Source organism: Microcebus murinus, chromosome 8 (genome assembly GCF_040939455.1).
Source record: "Microcebus murinus isolate Inina chromosome 8, M.murinus_Inina_mat1.0, whole genome shotgun sequence".
Classification (NCBI taxonomy): domain Eukaryota; kingdom Metazoa; phylum Chordata; class Mammalia; order Primates; family Cheirogaleidae; genus Microcebus; species Microcebus murinus.
In genome coordinates this window covers 98,667,243-98,690,054 of record NC_134111.1, presented here as the reverse complement: position 1 = coordinate 98,690,054, position 22,812 = coordinate 98,667,243, and the positions used below count along the sequence as shown (strand labels likewise).

Here is a 22,812-nt window from a genome sequence, read left to right as displayed (position 1 = left end):
AGGGTGACCTTCTCAGGTGGACACTCCCATGCCGGTGCTGCCCCACCAGTAGAGGACCTGGCAAGGTGAGGGGCTTCATAAACTTCAACAAGAGCTAGCTTCGGTTCAGACTTTAGAAGTCGAGGTGATTTTCCAAGCTGGGAGGGACCCTGTGGGGACCAGAGGTGCATCCCCCATGACTAAAGGAGTTTGCATCCTGGACTGAAGAGTTCAAGGGCAGGACGCAGCTGCACACAGAGCAAAGGTGCCCAGTGAGACCTGAGGATGGAGAACCTGGCTTCCCTCCAGGGGGTAGAAATGGGGAGTGAAGAGCAGGAGCCCCGGATCTTCAGGGGAGCACTCAGTCCTGCTGCAGCGTTTCCTTCTGGGAGCCACACACCAATCAGGGCCACACACCGGTCTCTTCCTGACCCCTCCTGTCTCACAGGTGATACTTCTCTGACTGGGGGCCTTGGGGAATGGGACTGTCTGCCCCTTGTTGGGTCTCCCTGGAGTCATCCTGTCTGCAGGGACCAGGGCTCTGCTGGCTTCTCCTAGCTCAGGAGCACAGGGACAGGGACCTGCATGGGGGTGGGGTGAGGAGTGGGTGCTTGGAGCAGCCTGAGGCCATGTGGATAAGCCCAATTCTAGGCTTCAGTATTCGTGATGCCTTTATTGCCACATATCAAAGCCACACCCCCAACTGCAGCTTTTGTCAGAATAAAACTGGTATTTTGATCCACATCCGTCTCCCCTTTTTGCCTACCTCTCAGTTGGCTTGGAACTCAGGTATGAAAAAGTGATACAATTTGGAGAAGCTCTCACACCCTAAAGGGGTCAAGCTTATAAGTATACATCTCTCTCCTCAGATTCTGTCCTACATGTGCCCAGATGGGCAGAGGCTGGGGACATAACACCACTGCAATTGCATAATTGTCATGCAATTATCCCCTGGGCTCAGCGGGCATTGGTGGCCATATTTCAGCTTTTCGGGCCTAGGGTGAAACTGAGCCCAACTCTGCTCTCCCTCTCCTGGTCCTCTGCTTGGCAGAGCTCAGGTGGTGGAGGCTTTGGACACCTGAGGCTGCAGGTTTGGAGGATGCCAGAGGCATTGTTGGGGGTGCAAATGTGATTATTTCAGTTGGAAGGGAGTGGATCCCTGGAAAAGGGGATGAGGGGGAAGAGCTGTCATGGCAGAGGAGGAAGAGGCTGAAGGGTGAGGGCTTGTAGGGAGAGAGGAAGGGTAGGGGAGCACAGGAAGTCCCTCTGGGCACCTGCTGAAGGTCCAGGGACCATCCATGGGAAACACCCCGAGGAAGCTCAGCCCTTGTGCAGCAGGAGGAGGAAGGGGGCTGGGCCAGGGCGACAAAACCCTGGTCCCCACTGACAGTCTGCATGGTCCCCCGTACTTCTTCAGTTTAAGCCCCTGTTGTATGCACAACAGGACAAGGCGCCTATCCCCTGTGCCCTGGCACAGACTCCCATGACCCACTGACGCCAGCTCATGTACTTTTCCCATGACCAGCCCAGCCAGCGAGGCCAGCCACAGACACACTGTGTGCGCGCAAGGCAAGGAAGGGCCTGTGATTCCGCCTCTCATTTTAGTAGCCCAGTGTCCCTGTCACCCCTGCCCAGTACCCACTCGCCTCCCCAACTTAGCTCTGGCCATGTACACACTCCCCTCGAGAGGCAGTGATTGGCATTACAGTCTCCTTATAGCTGTGCTCTGTTTGTGGAAACTGAAAATGTTTCTATTCTCAAGACTGTAGCTGTCCAAACACAGCCCAACGTTCCGTTTCTGTCCCTGAGGTGGAATCAATGAGAATATAGTGGTTTGAGGACAAAGGGAATTTATTAATCTGCTGGCAAATGAGGACAGCGTATGGTGTCTCAAAGACTACCATCCTCTCTTTAAGCAGAAACACGGGCTTTTTAAAATGGGATTTTCAGCAGTGGAGCTTGGGCCTGCTTGACCAGTGTCACTGTGGGCTATTGTTGCTAAACTATAATTGGTATTTTTGGTCTTGGGTCTTGGTTCTTAGGCGACAGTGACCTTATCTCCAGTGACTATGATCTTGTAGTCCTTGTCCTTGTCTGGACAATCTTGATTAAAGATAATGAGGAACAAATAGCAAAGAACATTTTTCTACCCCTTTGATAGCTGGCCTGGGGATGGAATACAAGTTTTAATTCCCAAAAATTGTGGGGGTTTCAGAAGGACAACTCATGAAACTCTGCACTGAGCTTGGATATCTGTGGAGTGACTCGGCCTCTTTCTGCTCTGGAACAGTGACTGCTTCAGCGTTTACCTCCAGCCAGGGCAGAGGCCACAGACAAAGCACCCAGTGTGATCCAAGGCGCAATGATGGGAGAAGAGGACTTGTCAGTGTCTCTGTTTGGCCTGGGTTGTTACTTCTTGGCCTTTCGGCCAAGAGCTGGTGTAGTATCTGAGTGGCCTGGAATCCCTCACCTCACCCCACTAGTTATCCCACAGTTAAGACAACGTGGCTGACACAGCCCCTAAGGCTGTCTTTGGTCCTGCTTTGCATTGCCATGACTGGCCCCATCACGTGGGCCTGTGTAGTTGCTGCATGTTTGTTTGTTGAATGGACACATAAGTGTGTGAACGAGTGAACACAGTTGTCACTCGGGAGAAGAGATTTCTTAGCAGCCAGTAAATGATCAGCTTGGACTTTTATGCCTTACTATCCAGAGCCTGTCATCTACCACCAGCAGGTTTAACAGGAAACTTAGGGGCAGGGAAGCTGCCAACAGCAGCACCTGCCATGTCATGCTGTGAGTGACAGGAGCATCAGAAGTCAAGGGTCTGGGGAAGGAGACCCTTTGGAGAGACCCTCTGAGAACTGAGGCAGTTGTCCCTGTAGGGCCCTGGAGCCACAGGGAATAGAGAGAGGGAGCCTGCAATGAAGGGATGGGGGAGGCCAACTCAGTTGATTGGCGGGAACTGAGCTTCCCTTTACTCTGGCACCTGAAAGACATATTTGGCCTTAAGAAATAGATCAAATAATGTCTCCTTCTCCAGAAATCCCAGTGGCTGCGGGACCTAGTCACTGAGTCTCTAGTCATCAAGCCAGGGTAGCTAATAGCCCCAGAAGCCAGCTCTGTGAAAACCACGATGTCCTGGTGTGGCAGAGTTATGCAAGGTCACTGGTGTCAGAGGTTAGGAAAGTGGAAGTTCGTCCACCTCCTTCCTTCCCCAGGTTCCCCTCACGCTCAGCCTTGGAGAGGCCGTGGAGAGCACACAGGCTCTCACCACCTGCCCTGGAAATCACCCAGCTGGAGAACTGTGGTCCGTGAACTCCACATGCCACTTCCATGGAGGGAGGATTCACTTCCTGGATGGCAGTGAGGTCTGCACAGCGTCTCTGGTGGGGCAGAGAGCCTCCGCACACAGGAAACCATTCTCCTGGTCAGCAGCTTTGCAGGACACTTCTGCCTCCCACTCACTCTGCTCTCAAGGGTGGCCTGAAGGAAAACCTGTGTGCGTGTGCGTGCGTGTGTGTGTGTGTGTGTGTGTGTGTGTGTATGTAGTGGAGCAACAAGACAAAAGAAAGAACAAGACAGTGTTTTGTTGTTTGCTTCCCTGGGTGAATATGGCTATACACACATTCCTAGCGAACTCTACGTTAGGTTATCTGTAATGAGCATTGAATGTTTCTACGGGAACTTTTGCTTCATTCTTATTTTATTAAAGACAGAAACTATAAAAACCAAAGAAAAACAATCAATTTTTAAGTAGAGGTTGTAAAGATAATAGTTGTTCCATGTATTGTATTTTGTGCATTTCATAATCACACTTGCTTTTCCAACTCCAGCTCCATCTTTTATATTTAATTTTGAGAAAGTATGGCATTCAGATCTGTTATTAAATCATACCCACATGGTTAATTTTGTGTTATTTATGTGTTTTTTTTATTTCAGTATATTAAGGGGGTACAAATGTTTAGGTTACATATAAGAGCTTCAAACATCTTATATCCAGTGACAATGACCTTTATCAAAGAGTCCCAAAACAATAAATGTTGGTTTGGATGTGGAGAGATAGGAACACTCTTTCATTGCCAGTGGGACTGCAAAATAGGACAACCTCAGTGTATCAGTGGATAGTAATACAGAGATACCTCAAAGAGCTACAAGTAGAACTACCATTTGACCCAGTAATCCCATTACTGGGCATCTATGCAAAAGAACAAAAGACATTCTACTAAAAAGACATCTGTCGTATTTATTTTTAATGATTGTTCCCACCTTTATCTCAAATGTTTTGTGGCCCTAAGTCCCAGCCTTATACATTATATAATGTTTGAAAGCAGGAACTGCACAAGCACCATATTATACAGTCAAGATTTATCATGATTGGTCAATTTAAAGACAGCAAGTCTACAGAGATGGAAACCAACAACATTAGCGATGAGGCATCAGCAGAAGTCACTTGATAATCACTTTTTTCTGCCTCTTGGTGGATTTGGTAGATATTCTTTCTGAAAGACAAGAGATTAATGATAGGGTGGGTCCTTGTTTTTATTTTATGTCTCAACATTTCTCAATGTCATCCAGATAGTTCTACTTGCATATCCCACTTTCAACTCAATTCAAGGTATCTTCCATGATTCCTCAGGGATTAGAGGATAAAGGAAGTGTTCAGACTACTTCTCTGGCCTCATGATGTCCACAGTCAGTCCAGTGAATGTATCACGCCTCAATATCCACAACTTGTTGGCACTTTATGGAGCAGATTTTCATGCCATCCTTTCTTATGAATGTAGAATGTCCTGTTCTACATTTTCACTTGTAAGAACTCTTCTGCTCTTTACACCCAGCTCATCGCAAAGTGTTCCAGGAAACTGTCATCAACCTCAAAGCCAGAAATGACCTTCCTTCCTGCCGCATCCCTCCCTGCAGGTGTCTCTCTTCAGAGCACTCGCACTGTGCAGCCTGTGGCTCCTAAGGCACAGCCCCTGCCCAGGTAGGGCTCACACCTGTGCTCCCTCGTGGCTCTAGATGTGTCTCAGCAAACATTTGCTTAACACAGACCTTTTCTTTGTGGTTAGAGTGGCCCAGGGAAGGGCTGTCTGAGGTGAGCAACTGAGAAACCATGGTAGCTGGAGTCAAAAGACACAGGTTCCTCTGCAGCAAACCCTGTCCCTGCTTTGTCTACATCAGGGGATTCATATGAGGAGCAAAGCAGATAGTTTAAAATGCAATATTTGTATTCTCTTTCAAGAACAAATTTGAGGTGGCTTATGTAAAGGAATATTTGTAGATATATTGTGTAAAGTAGGAACTATCCTGATGTATTATTTTCTGATATACAATTCTATTATGTTACGTTTAACATTGATCCCCAAAGTTTAGGACCCCTTTCCCACGAATTTAAGTTACCTCCATGTGACCACACTGCACATTTTATTCATGGCAGAGTCAAGTGCACAATTTACTGTCCTACCTTCAGAAGGAGAAGAGTTACTGTGCTTAGAGGAGTAAGCTGTAGTATAAGCCAGTCACAGTCACACCTGGGGGAAATGTTATTAATAGTAACAGCATATGCACTGGGCCTTGGGCAAGGAGAGTCTGTTGGTTTTCTGGACACTGAGAATTTCTGCTAAAGCCTGGTGTAACAGCCAAAACCTTGATTAGAGCTGTTTGTCAGTGGAATACCTTAATTAGTTCTTTCAGAGTAAATCCACCGCAGCGTATGCTTAGCTTCCAGTTGCAGGATTCATTGTAGCCTCCTCGACCTTGAAATCGCCTGGGAGTTAACCATCTTCCAGTCTCACTCTTTATACACTTCACTGAGGTTCCTGGAAGACCAAGACAAGGTGAGCTCCCGACCGTGAAAACACCTGCACTTGGCCTCCCCCCACACTGGATCTGGAGCCACCACTTTGGGTTCAGGATCAGTAGCAGGAAAGTCTGAATTGTCCCCTCAGTCTTCAGGGGCCCCACACTCAGGCTGATAGGCCGTGGAAGGAAGGAACTCCCTGCCATGTGTATATACTTCTCTGCTATTTGCATAGTGAGTCCTGTGAGACTCCACCCAGAGAGGACTCTTGGAAGCTGGCTCTTGGTTTCCTCTGGACCTTGCCCCACGTGCCTTTTCTCTTTGCTGACTTTGCTTTGTGTCCTTTCAGTCTGACAGACCCGAGCTGTGAGTGTGACTTTGTACCAAGTCCTAGGAGAGCTCCTAGTAAATGAGACCTGGGGTGATCTTGGAGTCCCCCAAAGCAGATATCTATTCCTCAACAGTGTGCTATTTGCATGGGTATTTTCCAGTTGAAAATCCTAGAAGACCAGGAAACTCACCTTGTTGAAATTTCTCCTTATACAGAATCCCCTTTATGTCACCACAAATCACGGGAAGCTCAGGAAGTAGAAAATTCATACTTTCATCTTTGGGAATTCTTGGACCTGAAAGGAAACAATTTTTTTATTCTAACTTCCTCTACAACTGGGCAGCATCTCTCCCACCCATCCTCAGATCCTTCTTTTTTTATTAAGATAGAAGTTTATAAGTAAATGCAAATCTATTAAAATTAATTAATTAAATACAAATCCTTTTATAACCAGTATATATTTGTGAGAAATCAATAGAGATTCACAAAACACTGCTTTTGGCTTTCACAAAACTATGTGTCTTGTAAATTTTCAGCATGAACCTCATAGAAGTCTCAAAGATGATGAACAGCTTTTATTTTTAAATTTTATTTATCTATTTATTTATTTTAATTCAGGATATTATGGGGGTGCAAACATTTTTGTTATGTGTAATGCATTTGCCTGGCTAAAACCAGGGCTATAAGCATGTCCTTCATGCTTGTAATGGGGCACACAGTGCATGCCCCACTTCCATTAGCTGTGGATTTGCCCCGCACACTGCCCAACCTGACCGGCACCCCATGAGAGTTACTACCACGTGAACACCTAGTGTTGATTATTTAATACCAATTTGATGGCAAGTACGTGTGCTGCATGTTTTTCCATCCTTGGGATACTTGTCTTCAAACTATGAGCTTAATCTCTATCCAGGTTAATATAAGAGGTACTAGTTCACCATTGTTTATGTACTTGAGTAGTATTCCATGATATATATATATATATATATATATATATATATATCACATTTTTTTATTTACAATTTTTTTTATTTCAGCATATTATGGGGGTACAAATGTCCAGGTTCCATGTGGTGCCTTTCCACCCGCTTCCACTGCCCCCCCACCAGTCAGAGCTTCAAGCATGCCCATCCCCCAGATGGTACGCATCCCACTCATTATGTATGTATATACCCATCCCCTCCTCCATCCTCTCCCCTCCCATCTGCCAGACGCCCAATAAATGTTATTCCTATATGTCCACTTAGGTGTTGATCAGTGAAACCAATTTGCTGGTGAGTACATGTGGTGCTTACTTTTCCATTCTTGGGATACTTCACTTAGTAGAATGGGTTCCAGATCTGTCCAGGAAAATACAAGAGGTGCTATATCACTGTTGTTTCATATAGCTGAATAGTACTCCATGATATACATATACCACATTTTATTAATCCACTCATGTATTGATGGGCACTTGGGTTGTTTCCACAGCTTTGCAATTGTGAATTCTGCTGCTATAAATATTTGAGTTCAGATGTCTTTTTATAGAATGTCTTTTGTTCTTTGGGGTACATGCCCAGTAATGGGATTGCTAGATCAAATGGTAGATCTACTTGTATCTTTCAGGTATCTCCATATTGCTTTCCACAAAGGTTACACTAGTTTGCGGTCCCACCAGCAGTATAGGAGTGTTCCTATCTCTCCACATCCATGACAATATAGCAATTCTGTTGCTATAAACATTCAGATGCAGGTGTCTTTTTCATAGAGTGACTTTTGTTCTTTTGGGTAGATGCCCAGTAATGGGATTGCTGGATCAAATGGTAGATCTACTTATATTGCTTTAAGGAATGTCCATTTTGCTTTCCATAGAGGTTGAACTAGTTGGCAGTCCCACCAGCAATGTATGAGTGTTCCTATCTCTCCATGTCCATGCCAACATCGATTGTTTTGGGACTTTTTGATAAAGGCCATTCTCACTGGAGATAAATGATATGTCATTGTGGTTTTGATTTGCATTTCCCTGATGATTATAGATGTTGAGCATTTTTTCATATGTTTGTTGGCCATCATTCTGTCTTCTTTTGGAAAGTTTCTGTTCCTGCCCTTTGCCCACTTTTTGATAGGGTTGTTTGATTTTTTCTTGCTGATTTTCCTGAGTTCTAAATAGCTAGTTATCAGCCCTTTATCGGATATGTAGCTTGCAAAAATATTCTCCCACTTTGTGGGTTGTCTGTTTGCTCTCTTGACAGTTTCTTCGGCTATGCAGAAGCTTTTTAATTTGATCAGGTCCCATTCATTTATTTTTGTTGTTGCTGTGATTGCCTTTGGGATCTTCTTCATAAATTCTTTACCTAGGCCAATATCTAGAAGAGTATTTCCAACATTTTCCTCTAGAATTCTAATAGTTTCACACTTTAGGTTTAAGTTTGTTACCCAGTGTGAGTTCATTTTTGTGAGAGGTGAAAGGTGTGGATCCTTTTTCAGTCTTCTACATGTACCACATTTTATTAATTCACTTTTGTATTGATAGGCACTTGCATTGCTTCCACATCTTTGCAATTGTGAATTGTGCTGCTATAAGCATGAAGTGCTTATGCCTTTATTACAGAATGTCATTTTTTTCCTTTGGATACATGCCTAGTAATGGGATTGCTGGATAAAATGGTAGTTCTATTTTTAGCTCTTTGAGTTATCCTCAAATTACTTTCCATAGGGTTGTACTAATTTGCAGTGCCATCAGCAGTGTAAGAGTGTTTCAATCATTTGTTATTTTGGGACTCTTTGATAGAGACCATTCTCACTGGGCTTAAGTGATATCTCACTATAGTTTTGATTTGCATTTCCCTAATGTTAGAGATGTTGAGCACTTTTTTACATGTTTGCTGACCAGTAGTCTGTCTCTTTTGAAAAGTTTCTGTTCATGTCTTTTGCCCATTTATTGATGAGGTTATCTGATTTTTTCTTGTTGATTTTCTTAAGTTCCATATAGATTCTTGTTATCAGCCCTTTATTGATATGCAGAAAGCAAATATTTTCTACCATTTTGTAGGTAGTTTTCTTGGCTGTGCAAAAGGTTTTTAATTTGATCAGGTCCCACTTGTTTATTTTTGTTGCTGCTGTGATTGCTTTGGGGTCTTCTTTATAAATTCTTTACCTAGGCTGATGTCTAAAAGAATCTTCCCAACACTTTCTTCCAGAATTCTTAAGATTTCGCCCCTTTGGTTTAAATCTGCTATCCATCATGAGTTGATTTTTGTGAGAGGTGAAAGGTGAGGATGCAGTTGCAATCTTCTGCATGTGGATATCCAGTTTTCCCAGGACCACTTATTGAATAGAGATTCTTTTCCTCAATATATACTTTTTTCTGGCTTTGTTGAAGATTAGATGGCTATATGAGGATGGTTTTTTATCTGGACTCCTCATCCTATTCCAACGTCTATATCTCTGTTCTTCTGCAAGTATCATAATGTTTTGGTTACCATAGCCACGTAGTAAAGTTTGAAGTCTGGGAGACTGATACCTCCCAATTTGTTCTTTTTGATTAAGATTGCTTTGGATATACGAGGTCTTCTCTTGTTCCACACAAAAGATCCTTCTTTTCTAATTTAAATAGATTGGAGGGATCTTCCCCAGGAATTAGTTACATTTCAAGGTCTTCTTTTAAAATACCTATAGATAATTTCTTCCTCTGCTCCACCCTCCAAAAGCCCACCGCAGCAGCCTGGGGCAACAGAATCTGAGCTCTTAATCTTGGTGGCCACATCCACTGCTCCCACAATGACTTGCCTCCTGGTGATTTGAGGAGACATTTCTAGACCTTTTATTGCTTTGAAGTTATGGAGATGGTGAAAAATCTGTCAAATTTTAGGCTTGTCTTCCTATTTGAGGCATCACCTGGGGGAGCAGAGAGCAGGATGGCAACAAGAGTAGCGGATGTGGCACCAAATAGGCTGGTGTCTGTCCCCTGTTTTGCAGTCTGCTTTGCTTCACTCTCCCTCACCTAAGCTTTTTCTGTGGCTGAAAGGGAAGCTCAGGGTGGGGGTTTCTAGAAGAAACTTCTCACTTCAGGAGGGAGGATGAGCAGAGGTTGATTAATAGGTACAAATCTACAGTTAGATAGACAAAATAAGACCTGGTATTTGATAGATCAGTAGGAGATGTAGGGTTAATATTAATTAATTGTACATTCTAACATAGCTAGGAGAGAATAATTCAAATGTTCCTAGTGTAAAGATCAGCATTTTAAGTGATGGCTATCCCAATTACTCTGATTCAATTATATGAAACTATCAGATTATCACCCACACACCCAAAGCATGTACATCTATTACATATCACTCAATGAATCAATAAAAATGATACTTCGTACGTTGCTCAGGGATCCCCACACACCACGTGAGTGGGGCACTAGGGATTGGATTTAGCTGGAGCAGGTATTGAAGGTCTTAAAATGACCTTGTGGCCAAGTTTGTAACTCCCGTACTGGCTGCCATAAGCCAATTAAGAAAACTGATTTTTCACTCAGTGCACAGAATATAAAATAAAAATCTAGATGGTTAACTATTAAAAGTGTTTTGATCACTTTTTTACCTCTTTTTCTGCGTCTTCTCTTTCTTCTTCTCCTCAAAGTTCCAGGGATGGCAGTTTTTCTCTCTGAGAAAGTAAAAAAATAACACCAACATCTCTTGTTTATGCCATTGCATCACAAATACTAGAGTTTTACAAAACATCATTCAATTGTAACTTTTCAGGGAATTTGTAGAAATCAAGTCCCAAGGTCTAAGAGATGTGGAGTTAAATATAGCATAAAGGATTGACCTTAAAAATATCTCAGAAGAATGTAGTTTCTGATATATTAATATATGTTGACTGGGTGTGTCCACAAATAAGTAAGTCATTCCAGATGCATGTTTACATATATTGCCTGTGGTCTGCCTCAGTCAAAGCTACAAGTGTGTTTATCATTCAGATGGTACACACCACACCCATTAAATGTGAATATCCATATCCCTTCCTCCCCCCTCCCATCTGTCCAACATTGGATGAATGTTACTACTGTATGTGCATGTAAGTGTTGATCAGTTAATACCAGTTTGATGGTGAGTACATGTGGTGCTTGTTTTTCCATTCTTGTGATACTTCACTTAGTAGAATGGGCTCTAGCTCCATCCAGGATAATACAAGAGGTGCTAGATCACCATTTTTTGTGGCTGAGTAGTACTCTGTGGTTTAAATATACCACATTTTATTAATCTACTCTTTGACTCTTCCCTATGCCTTCCTCTCTTCCTTAAGAAATAACCTCTCCAACATCAATACTTATTACCTCCATTTCCATCTTTTGTTATTTTCCCAAATCCTAGGGACTTTATTTTGTTAATCTGAGGGCTCACTGCTTGAGGTACTGGCCCCCTCCCCTTCTTGCCTCCATCCCAGCCTACCTGGACTGCCTCAATGGGCCCTGATGAAGTGTCTGAGCCCCTTATCTGGTAACCTGTGATTTACAGCTGCAAATTAATCCAGTCAGCCTTACCTATTATTTGAGATGTCTGGTTGTGGTTAGTTCTTGCTTGGGCTTGCTGCTTATCTTCTAAGTTAAAAACTGGTTTTTCCTTCATTATATTCATCAATGGCACCAAACAGGTATTACTTTGGAGTCCTTGGTGAGAGAGCTCTGCCCCTGGGCCAAATTGTAAGGAATGAAGAATTTTCATTTGTTTTCTCACTGGGCTCTTCACTACCATTGATAACCCCCTCTTCCCAAAGTCTCTGTATGGGCTCAGAGTCTTTTCCAGACAAAGTCAGTTGGCAAAGACTGGAATAAGTCCCTACTTCCTCAAATGCACAGACATAAATGTAAGGCAACAGGAAACATAAAAAACCAAGGAGATATAAAACCACCATAAAACACAATCTTTTGGTAGTTGATCCCAAAGCATGGAAATAACAAACTGTCTTACAAAGAATTCAAAACAATTATTTTAAGGAATCTGAGAAAACTTCAAGAAAATATAGAGGAATGATTCACTGAAATCAGGGAGACAATAAACTTCCAAAAGGAGAATTTTAATAGAGATATTGGCATTATTTTTAAAAAATCAAACAGAAATTCTGGAGCTGAAAAATACAATAAATGAAATGAAAAAGGCAACAGAGAGCATCAACAGCAGAACTGATAGTGTAAAAGAAAGAAATGGTGAACTCAAAGACAGGTTATTTGAACATATACAGTCAGAGAAGAAAAAAGAATGAAAAATGTTTGCAGGGTTTGTGAGACACATTAAAATAGCTAATACTTGAGTCATAGGAATTCATAAAAAAGAAGAAAAAGACAAAGGAGGTAGAAAGTTTTTAAAAGAAATAATAGCAAAAAATGTTCCAAATCTTGGGAAGGACATAAATTTTTATGTACAGGAAGGTCAGAAATGTTAAATTAGATTCAATCTAAACAAAACTAAACTAAGACATACTATAAGCAAACTGCCAAGAGTTAAGTACAATGAGAAGATCCAGAAAACAGCAAAAGAAAAGAAGCAAACGGCATATAAGGGTGTTTCAATAAGGCTAGGAGTACATTTCTCAGCAGAAATCTATAAGCCAAAAGAGAGTAGGATGAAATATTTAAAATACTAAAGGAAAAATAATCTTGCCCACTAAGAATACTGTAATTTTAAGAAATGTCATGAGATACCATAGACCTGAGATCTGGAATAGCTCACAGGTGGTGAATAATAGCTCTTCAAGTCTGCAATAAAAAATGGCCTCTGGCTGGGCACGGTGCCTCATATCTGTAATCCTAGCACTCTGGGAGGCCGAAATGGGCAGATTGCTCAAGGTCAGGAGTCCAAAACCAGCCTGAGCAAGAGTGAGACCCTGTCTCTACTAAAAATAGAAAGAAATTAATTGGCCAATTAAAATATATAGAAAAAATTAGCCTGGCATGGTGGCACATGCCTGTAGTCCCAGCTACTCAGGAGGCTGAGGCAAGAGGATTGCTTGAGCCCAGGAGTTTGAGGTTGCTGTGAGCTAGGCTGATGCCATGGCACTCTAGCCTGGCCAACAAAGTGAGACTCTGTTTTAAAAAAAAATGGTCTCCAATAAAACTACATTGCAAAAAATGGGAAAGAAACAGAATGGGAAGTGTAAAAAGGTTGAAAAGGCAGAGTCTGAAGAATTTGGGGTGGAAAAAGTAATGGATTGACATGTAAATGGGAAAGTGGAGTATTTCCTAAAGTGGAAAGGATTTACAGATGCTGACAATACTTGGGAACCTAAAGAAAATTTGGATTGTCCGGAGTTAATTGAAGCATTTCTTAATTCTCAAAAAGCTGGTAAAGAAAAAGATGGTATAAAAAGAAAACCTTTGTCTGACAGTGAATCTGATGATAGCAAATTAAAGAAGAAAAGAGATGCTGCTGACAAACCAAGAGACTTTGCCAGAGGTCTTGATCCTGAAAGAATAATTGGTGCCACAGATAGCAGTGGAGAATTAATGTTTCTTATGAAATGGAAAGATTCAGATGAGGCAGATCTGGTGCTGGCAAAAGAGGCAAATATGAAGTGTCCTCAAATTGTAATTGCTTTTTATGAAGAGAGACTAACTTGGCATTCTTGTCCAGAAGATGAACCTCAATAATTGTTTGCATTAATATATATATAGATAGATACAGATACAAATACAGATATAGATATAGATATAATCTGGGTCTTGGTTTTTGATTTACTAATGTGAAAAAATAACTACATCTAATAAATCAAGTTTGATACATTTGTTTTGAAAGTAGTATTGAGAGAGTTGTTGGGGGGAGTTGCATCAATAGCACTGGTTACTTTGAACAAATAAAAGCTTTCTGTAGTTGCTTTCTTTATCAGAAAAGAACATATGATACCATGGTATACTATTTCTTTTTCACTAAAGAACAGATTTTCTAAATACTTGGGAAATTTTCCATAGCCATTATTCAGTCAGAACTTGTGTTGAACTCATGCCTAAGGACCATTCTGGGTTTTTTAATTTTTTGTGTGTGTATATGTAAAATGCATATGTAAATGATTCTCTTTGTTTTTAAACATTCACCAAAGCAAAAATCACAGGTAAGCCCATGTATTTGCGATGCTATCATTCTGAGCAACCTTACAATTGAAAATTTTCCTGAAGCCATAACATTTCAAACTAAATAATTGGTTCATAATTAATTGTATAATTTAAAGGCAGCCATATCAGAATCTGTATCTACATATATATTCATATAAATGTAACATTGAGTTTGCAAAATTTCTAAAAGAAAAAGCTTTAAGCCAGGCGCGGTGGCTCACGCCTGTAATCCTAGCACTCTGGGAGGCTGAGACGGGCGGATTGCTCGAGGTCAGGAGTTCGAAACCAGCCTGAGCAAGAGCGAGACCCCGTCTCTACTATAAATAGAAAGAAATTAATTGGCCAACTAATATATATATAAAATTAGCTGGGCATGGTGGCGCATGCCTGTAGTCCCAGCTACTTGGGAGGCTGAGGCAGCAGGATTGCTTGAGCCCAGGAGTTTGAGGTTGCTGTGAGCTAGGCTGACGCCATGGCACTCACTCTAGCCTGGGCAACAAGCGAGACTCTGTCTCAAAAAAAAAAAAGAAAAGAAAAAGAAAAAGCTTTATTGCTATCAACAATCTCCCCACCCAGATGAGGAAACTGAACAAATACTAGTGTCTTCTAATACAGTAAACAAGACTTAGTTTAAAGGCACATTAAAGATTCTCCTAGTGAGCAATTCTTTTATAAAAACTTGAAATCCCTGTGCTGCACTGACCAAAAGTTTATGATTAATGGAATATCTGAGACTTGGCTCATGGAAACTTAATCAGATGATTAGAAATGTTGGCAGTTTCAGACCTGCTGACATAAATGGGTAAACTAACTTTTAGTAACCTAAACTATTGACCTGCATGTTTTTTCCTTACCCTGACTCATTTCTTACATGTAGGCTCAATCTTTTCAGTATTTGGGTTACTGCCTCTACAGAAGCCAGCAAAAACAAGCTTGTAGTAATCAGAATATTACTCAACTGTATATCGTTTAATTTATTATAAATATTGGTGAACAGTGGTCAATAAATAATTTTATATTCCTTAAAAAAAAAAAAAGAAAGAAATGTCCTTTACCAATGAAGCAAACATAGATTTCCCAGAAAAGCACAGGCTGAGGTAATTCATTACCACCATACCTGTTTTACAAGAAATCTAAAAGTTCTTTAAGCTGAAAGAAAATGTTGCTGATTAATAATATAAAAACACAAGAAAGTATAAAACTCTCTGGTAAAATAAGAGCACAGTCAAAATACAGAGACTCTAATAGTAACAGTTGTGTAAAAATCACTTGTTTCTCAAGTAAGAAGGATAAAAGATAAAAAGTAAAAATAATATCTACAATAATTTTAAAGGGACACAATATAAAAAGAAGTAAATTGTGACTTCAAAAATTTAAATTAGGAGGTAGAGTAAAAGTGCAGAATTTTTGTATGTGATCAAAGTTAAATTGTTTTCAGCTTATAGTAGCCTGTTATAAGATGCTTTTTATATGTTTCATGTTAACCACAAACTAACCCATAGTAAATATACAAAAATAAAAAGAAATGAAAGTTTAACACTAGAGAAAAATCACCTACACACTAAGGAAGACAGCAAGAGTGAAAGAAAGGAAGGAGGATAAATAAAACAACTGGAAAGCAATTTTAAAAATGGGAGTAGTAATTATTTATTGATCAGTAATTAACCTTAAATTTGAATGGATTAAATTTCACAATCAACAGACAAAGAAGGGCTGAGGGAATAAAAAACAGTTACCCAAATATATGGACCTGACAAGAGACTCATTTCTTCCTTAGGGACATACATAGAATAAAAGTGAAAAGATTGAAATAGATATTTCATGCAAATGGAAACTAAAGAAAGGAGTAGCTATCCTTATATCAGGTAAAATACACTTCAAGTCAAATACTATAAATGAAGATAAAAAGGTCATTATATAATGATTAAGGGGTCAATTTATCAAGATGATATATGATTTACAATTATAAATGTAAATGCACCCAATACCCAAGCAACTAAATACATAAAGGAAATATTAATAGATTCAAAGGAAAGATAGACTGTAATACAATTATAGTAGGGAACCCCAAAAACCTTACTATCAGAATGGACAGATCATCCAGACAAAAAATCAATAAGAAAACATTAAACATAAACTAAACTTTAGACCAAATTGGCCTAACAGGCATATACAAAGTAGTCTAACCAACAGCAGAAGAATACACATTCTTCTTAATTGTACATGGAACATTCTCCAGGATAGAGCAAATGAAAGGCCATAAAACAAATCTTAAAAATGTCAAAAAGTCTGGAATTATGTCAAGTATCTTCTCTGACCATAATGATATATAACTAGAAGTGAATAGTAGGAATAATTTTGGAAAATTCACAAGCACATGGATATTAAACAACATGCTCCTGAAGAAAATTTAAAATATCCTCAGGTAAAGAAAATGGAAATACAACATACCAAAACTTGTGGGATTCAGTAAGAGCAGTTCTAAGTGGGAAAGTTGATAGCAATAAACATCTACACCAAGAGAGAGAAAAGATGTCAAATAATACTAATCTTATACCTCAAGAAACTAGATAAAGAAGAAAAACTAAACACTAAACTAGCAGAAATAAATAAATAATAAATATATCAGAGATAAATGAGATAGAGGCTAGGAAAACAACAAAAAGATAAAAAAACAAGGAGTTGGTTTTCTGAAAAGATAAACAAAATTGGCCAAGCTTTAGATAGAGTAAGAAAAACAGAAATTAGACTCAAATGAATAAAATCAGAAATGAAAGAGGAGACAATATCACTCATACCACAGAAACAAAGGATCATAAGAGAATACTATGAAAAATTATACCCAAATTGGATATCCTAGAAGAAATGATTGGATAAATTCCTAGATACATACAACTTACCAAGACTGAATCACAAAGAAATAGAAAAATCTGAACAGATCAATATAAAGTAAAGAGATTTAATCCATAATCAAATACATCCCAGCAAGCAAAAGCCCAGGACCACATGGTTTCATTGATGAATTCTACCATACATTTAAAGAACTAATACAAATTCTTCTCAAACTCTTATTTTAAAAAATGTAGAATACAAGAGGAGATAGTGGGTATCCTTGTCTAGTTCACGGAATGGGAGAAAATATTTGCTCTCTACACTCCTCATAAAGGTCTAATAACAAGAATCTATCTAGAACTCAAAAGAATTGACAGGAAATAATCAAACAACCCCATCAAGAAATGGGCAATAGAAATGAACAGAAACTTCTCCAAAGAAGGCAGAATAATGGCCTGGAAACACATTAAATAATGCTCAACATCTCTAACCATTAGAGAAATGCAAGTCAAAAGCACAATGAGATATCACCTAACCCCAGTGAGATTGGCCTGTATCAAGAAATCCCAAAACAACAAATGCTGGTGAGGATGTGGAGAGACAGGAACACTCTTACACTGCTGGTGGGACTGCATATTAGTGCACCCTCTGTGGAAAAGAATTTGGAGATACCTCAAACAACTAAAAATAAAAATGCCATTCAACCCAGCAATACCATTATTAGACATCTACCGAAAAGAGCATAAGGCATTCTATCATAAAGACATCTGCACCCAAATGTTTATGGCAGCACAATTTGCTATTGCAAGGACGTGGAAACAACCCAAGTGTCCGTCAATCCATGAGTGGATAATTACAATTTGTTTATGTTCACAATGGAATATTACTTAATTCTAAGAAGCGACAGCAAGCTAGCACCGCTTAAACGATCTTAGATTAAGCTTAAGCCCATTATCCAATGTGAGTTGACACAAGATCAGGAAAATGGGCTCCGTATGTACTCACCATCAAATTGGTACTGACTGATTAAAACTATGATGCTCAAATGGTGGTAGTGTTCACCAGGGATTCGGGGGTAGGGGAGTAGACCCACATCTTAGGGATGTGGTGAGCATTGTGGAGGGGAAGGGCATACCTTTAACCCTTCCTAGGGAGAGGCAAAGATATAAAATGTAACCAAAATGTCCAAAAAAAAAAAAACATTTATCGGGTGTTGGGCAGGTGGGAGGAGGGGGGAAGGGATGGGTGTATACTTACATAATGAGTGTGATGCGCACCACCTGGAGGATGGACACGCTTGAAGCTCTGACTGGGGGGAGGGGAGGGGTGGCAAGGGCAATATATGTAATCTTAACAACATTTGTACCCTCATAATACGATGAAATTTTAAAAATGTAGAATGGGGGATACTTCAAAACTCATTTCTTGAGGCCAGCAATACCCTGATACCAAAGCCAGACAAAAACACAACAAGAAAAGAAAACTACAGGCCCATATCCTTAATAACATAGATGAAAATCCTCCACAAAAACCTATCAAATCAAATTCAATAGCACATTAAAGAGATATTCACTATGATGAACTGGGATTTCTTCCTGGCATGCAATGATGGTTCAAGATACACAAATCTATAAAGGTCATCCACTGCCTTAACAAAATGAAGAACAAAAACCATATGATCATCTCAATAGATGCAGAAAAAGCATTTGACAAGATTCAACATTCTTTCATAGTAAAAACCCTCAACATAATAAAAACTCTCAACAAATTAGCTATAGAAGAAATGGACCACAACATAATAAATGTCTTGTATGATAAGTTCACAGCTAACATCATACTCAACAGAGAAAAGTCGAAAGCTTTCCCTCTAAGACCAGGAATAGTATTAGGATACATTTTCTTCACCACTCCTACTCAATATAGTAATGTAAGCCCTATCCAGAGCAATTAGGCAATAAAAAGAAATAAAAGACATCCGAGTTGGAAAGGAAGAAGTTAAATTGTCCCTATTTGCAGATGACATGATCTTATATGTAGAAAACTCTAAATACTTTACCAAAAAACTGCTAGAACTAAGAAACAAATTCAATAAAGTGGAAAGATACAAAATCAATGTGCAAATATCTGTTGCATTTCTATACACAAACAATAAAGTATCTGAAAAATAAATCAGGAGAACAATCCAATTTATAATAAGTACAAAAAATATTTGAGAATAAATTTAATCAAGGAAATGAAATATTTTTACATGGAAAACTCTAAGACATTGATGAAAGAAATTGAAGAAGAAACAAAGAAATGGAAAGATATCCTATGTCTATGGATTGAAAGAATTAATATTGTTAAAATTTCCATACTACTCAAAGTGCTGTACAGATTTAATGCAATCTGTATGACAATTCCAATGGTGTTTTTCACAAAATAGAAAAAACAAATCTAAAATTTGTGTGGAAGCACAAAAGACCCTGTATAGCCAAAGCAATTTTAAACAAAGAGAACAAAGCTGAAAGCATCACACTATCTGACTTTAAAATATGCTACAAATCCATAGTAATTGAAACAGGATAGTACTGACATAAGAATAGAGACATAGACAAATGGAACAAATATAGGGAACTGGATCCATGCATTTATGGTCAATCAATTTAAAACAAAGATGTCAAGCACACACACTGGGGAATGAGAGTCTATTTAATAAATAGTATCAGGAGAACTGGATATCCACATGCAGAATGAAATTAGATGTTTATCTCACACCATATAAAAAAATAAACTCCAAATGGACCAAAGATTTAAATGTAAGGCCTGATTTGTAAAACTACTAAAAGAAAACATAGCAGGAAAGCTCCATGACATTGGTCAGAGCAATGATTTTTCAGTTAGAACACCAAAACATAATCAAGAAAAGCAAAAATAAACAAATGGGGCTACATCATGTTAACAAGCTTATGTATAGCTGAGGAAGCCATCAACATAGTAAAGAGGCAACTTTCAGAATGGGAGAAAATATTGGCAAACCATACATCTGATAAGGGGTTAATATCCAAAAATATATAAGGAACTCAAAATACTCAATAGTAAAATAAAAACAAATAGACCAATTTAAAGCCAATTTAAAAATGGGGAAAGGATCTGAATGGCCATCTCTCAAAGGAACGCATACAAATTGTCAACAGTATCAAAATGCTCAGTATCACTAATCAAGAAAATGCAAATTAAAATCACAATGAGATATCACCTCAGACCTGTTGGAATGGGTGTTAGCAAACACTAAACATAAGAAACGTTGGTGAGGATATGGAGAAAAGGGAATCCTGGCATATTTTTAGTGACATTGTAAATTAGTTCAACCATTATGGAAAACAATATGGAGTTTCCTCAAAAAATTAAAAATAGAACTACCATGTGACCCAGCAATCCCCCTACTGGACATATATCCAAAGGATATGAAATCAATACAGATGTTTCTAGGCTTATGATGGGGCTACATCTCAATAATCCCATTCTAAATAAAAAATAATGTAAGCAAAAAATGCATTTAACACCTTGATAAACCTATCATAAATTATAAATCAAGGACTGTCTGCACACTGCGGAGATGTCTGCACTCCTATGTTCATTGCAGCATTATTCACAACAGCCAAGATTTAGAATCAACCTAAGTATCCATCAATGGATGAATGGATAAAGAAATGTGATACATAGACACGCAATGGAATACTATTCAGCCTTAAAAACCATGGAAATCCTGTCATTTGCAGCAACATGGTGAACCTGGAGGACATTGTGTTAAGTGAAATAAGCCAAACACACAGAGACAAATATCTAACACTTCATTTATACACAGAGTGTAGAAAATTTGAACTCATAGGAGTGAGAGTATGTGTTGGTAAAGGGGAATGGTTGGTGGAGAAGGGGTTTGGGGAGATGTTGCTCAAATGATACAAATTTTAGTTAGGTAGGAAGAGTCAGCTCAAGACATCTATGGCACAACGTGGTGACTATAGTTAATAATGCATTGGATTCTGGAAAATTACTAAGAGAATAGACTTTAATAGTTCTTCTCTCAAAAATGATAAACATGTGAGGTAATTTATATATTAATTACCTCAAGTTAGCCTTTTCACAATGTATACATATTTCAGAACATTGCACATGATAAATATATACAATTTTTTTGTTGTGAATTTAAACAAATACATGGTAAAAAAGAAACAAACAAAAAATATAGAGCATCTGAAAAAAAAAGAAAATTTATAGGTAAGTAATAATTATTTTGTTCATCCCAGAGCAATGGGCTGGATGTCTCCTTTCTTGCATCTCCATTAGTCACTACTGGTCCACAGGACTCTGAAGACAATAGAGAGCACAGCTGAGATACAACACAGCCTTGCTCTGTCCTATTTCCATTCTGTTATACCTCACCCTGCCTCTCTTTCCTTCTCAAGTTTCTACCTAATAGCCCTGTCTGCATCTCTTGCTGCCTCCACCCTTGAAGGTGTCTGTGCTTCACTGAGCCCATGGCCAGCCTCTCTCTAACTTCTCCTTTTGCTTTTTGTTTCTGTTTCTCTTTCCTGGTGAGTTCTGCAACTCTTTCCCCCTTGTCTTCCAGTTTTCTTTTATAACTTTCTTCCTCCAGGTTTGTTCATCAGGATATCAGGCTCCATTCCTGCACTCTCTGCATCTGTGTGATTTTCCCCATTGTTAAATAACTGTCTTCCTGTGCCCTGCATTAGTCCACTCCCTGCCCTCAGCCAGGCCCCTCCCCCAGCCCCTCCACACTCATGCAAACCCAGTGAGTCAGTCTTATCTGCTGGCTCAGTGTCTTGGGCACATTGTTGATTTGCTCATTGGTGTCCTAGTGCATCATTTTTGTCTCTGATCATGTCATGTCTCCTTGTGTTTGCCTATTCTGTTTCACAGAGGTGCTCCAAGAGTCCACTCTCAGGTGGGGTTGTACCTAAACCATGTTTTTATTCATAGATATTTTATTTTTCCCCTGCTGCTCATCTCTCCTTGTCCCCTCCACCACCACAGCATGGGCCACTGCTGGATGGAGGTCACAGCACTAAGGCAGTAGCCACAATCAAGCAGACACAGGCAGAGAAATTAGAAGTTTATGTATATAAACTTCTAATTTCTTTCTCCCAGGAACTGGTGAAAACTCCTTTCTAAGCCTGTCTGGACCACACTCAGGTTCCTCCTTTTCCACTGGTCTGTTTCTGTTGACTGTTATGTTCTTTATTACCTCATCCCATTCTGGAATGTGCTGTGGGGCTGCCTCTTGTGTAACTGATTGCCCAGAATTTTCAGTCTTTGCATCTGAAGTGTTTCAAGTTCAGGATTTAAATAACAGGTCTTTATCCTCCGTGTTGCCTGGGAGGGTTTCCTCTTCCCATACTGCTGCCAGTTCCTGCTGGCTTTGGGCCTGGATGTTTTACTCATGTGCCTGCTTCACAGTTTTCTGCCTGTGTCTGCTTGATTGTGGCTACTGCCTAATGAGTGAGATGTGCACCGTCTGGGGGAGGGTCATGCTGGAGGCTCAGACTTGTGGGGGGCAGGGGGAAAGGGCATTTATTGAAACCTTAAAATCTGTACCCCCATCATATGCCAAAATAAAAAAAATAAAAATATAGCATTGGCATTAAAAAAAAAAGAAGAAGAAAGAAATTAGAAGTTTATTTCAGAAATTGAAGTATGGATTTTGCCCTTTTCCCCTAGTCCCTTTTTAGTCTTTATAGTGTAGGAGTTAAAGAGCCGTCTAAGTCTCAATGCAGAGCCCATCTGGAA

At 39.6% G+C, this 22,812-nt stretch overlaps 1 protein-coding gene and 1 pseudogene across 1 annotated transcript in view; one reads left to right on the top strand and one right to left on the bottom strand.

Annotated features, from left to right (window-relative positions):
* Positions 1-4,205: 4,205 nt before the first annotated feature.
* The window catches only part of LOC105862860 (nuclear body protein SP140-like protein), a 37,431-nt gene continuing 18,824 nt past the window's right edge, over positions 4,206-22,812 (bottom strand). Inside the window, exons 5-9 of the mRNA XM_012749455.3 lie at positions 11,629-11,775; positions 10,686-10,748; positions 6,304-6,408; positions 5,659-5,801; positions 4,206-4,481 (exon numbers count right to left, since the gene is read on the bottom strand). Of these exons, the coding sequence (XP_012604909.2) occupies positions 4,440-4,481; positions 5,659-5,801; positions 6,304-6,408; positions 10,686-10,748; positions 11,629-11,775 (500 nt within the window). The 3' untranslated portion in view covers positions 4,206-4,439. The remainder of the gene's footprint in view (positions 4,482-5,658; positions 5,802-6,303; positions 6,409-10,685; positions 10,749-11,628; positions 11,776-22,812) is intronic.
* LOC105862861 (chromobox protein homolog 3 pseudogene) lies at positions 13,183-13,731 on the top strand (annotated as a pseudogene).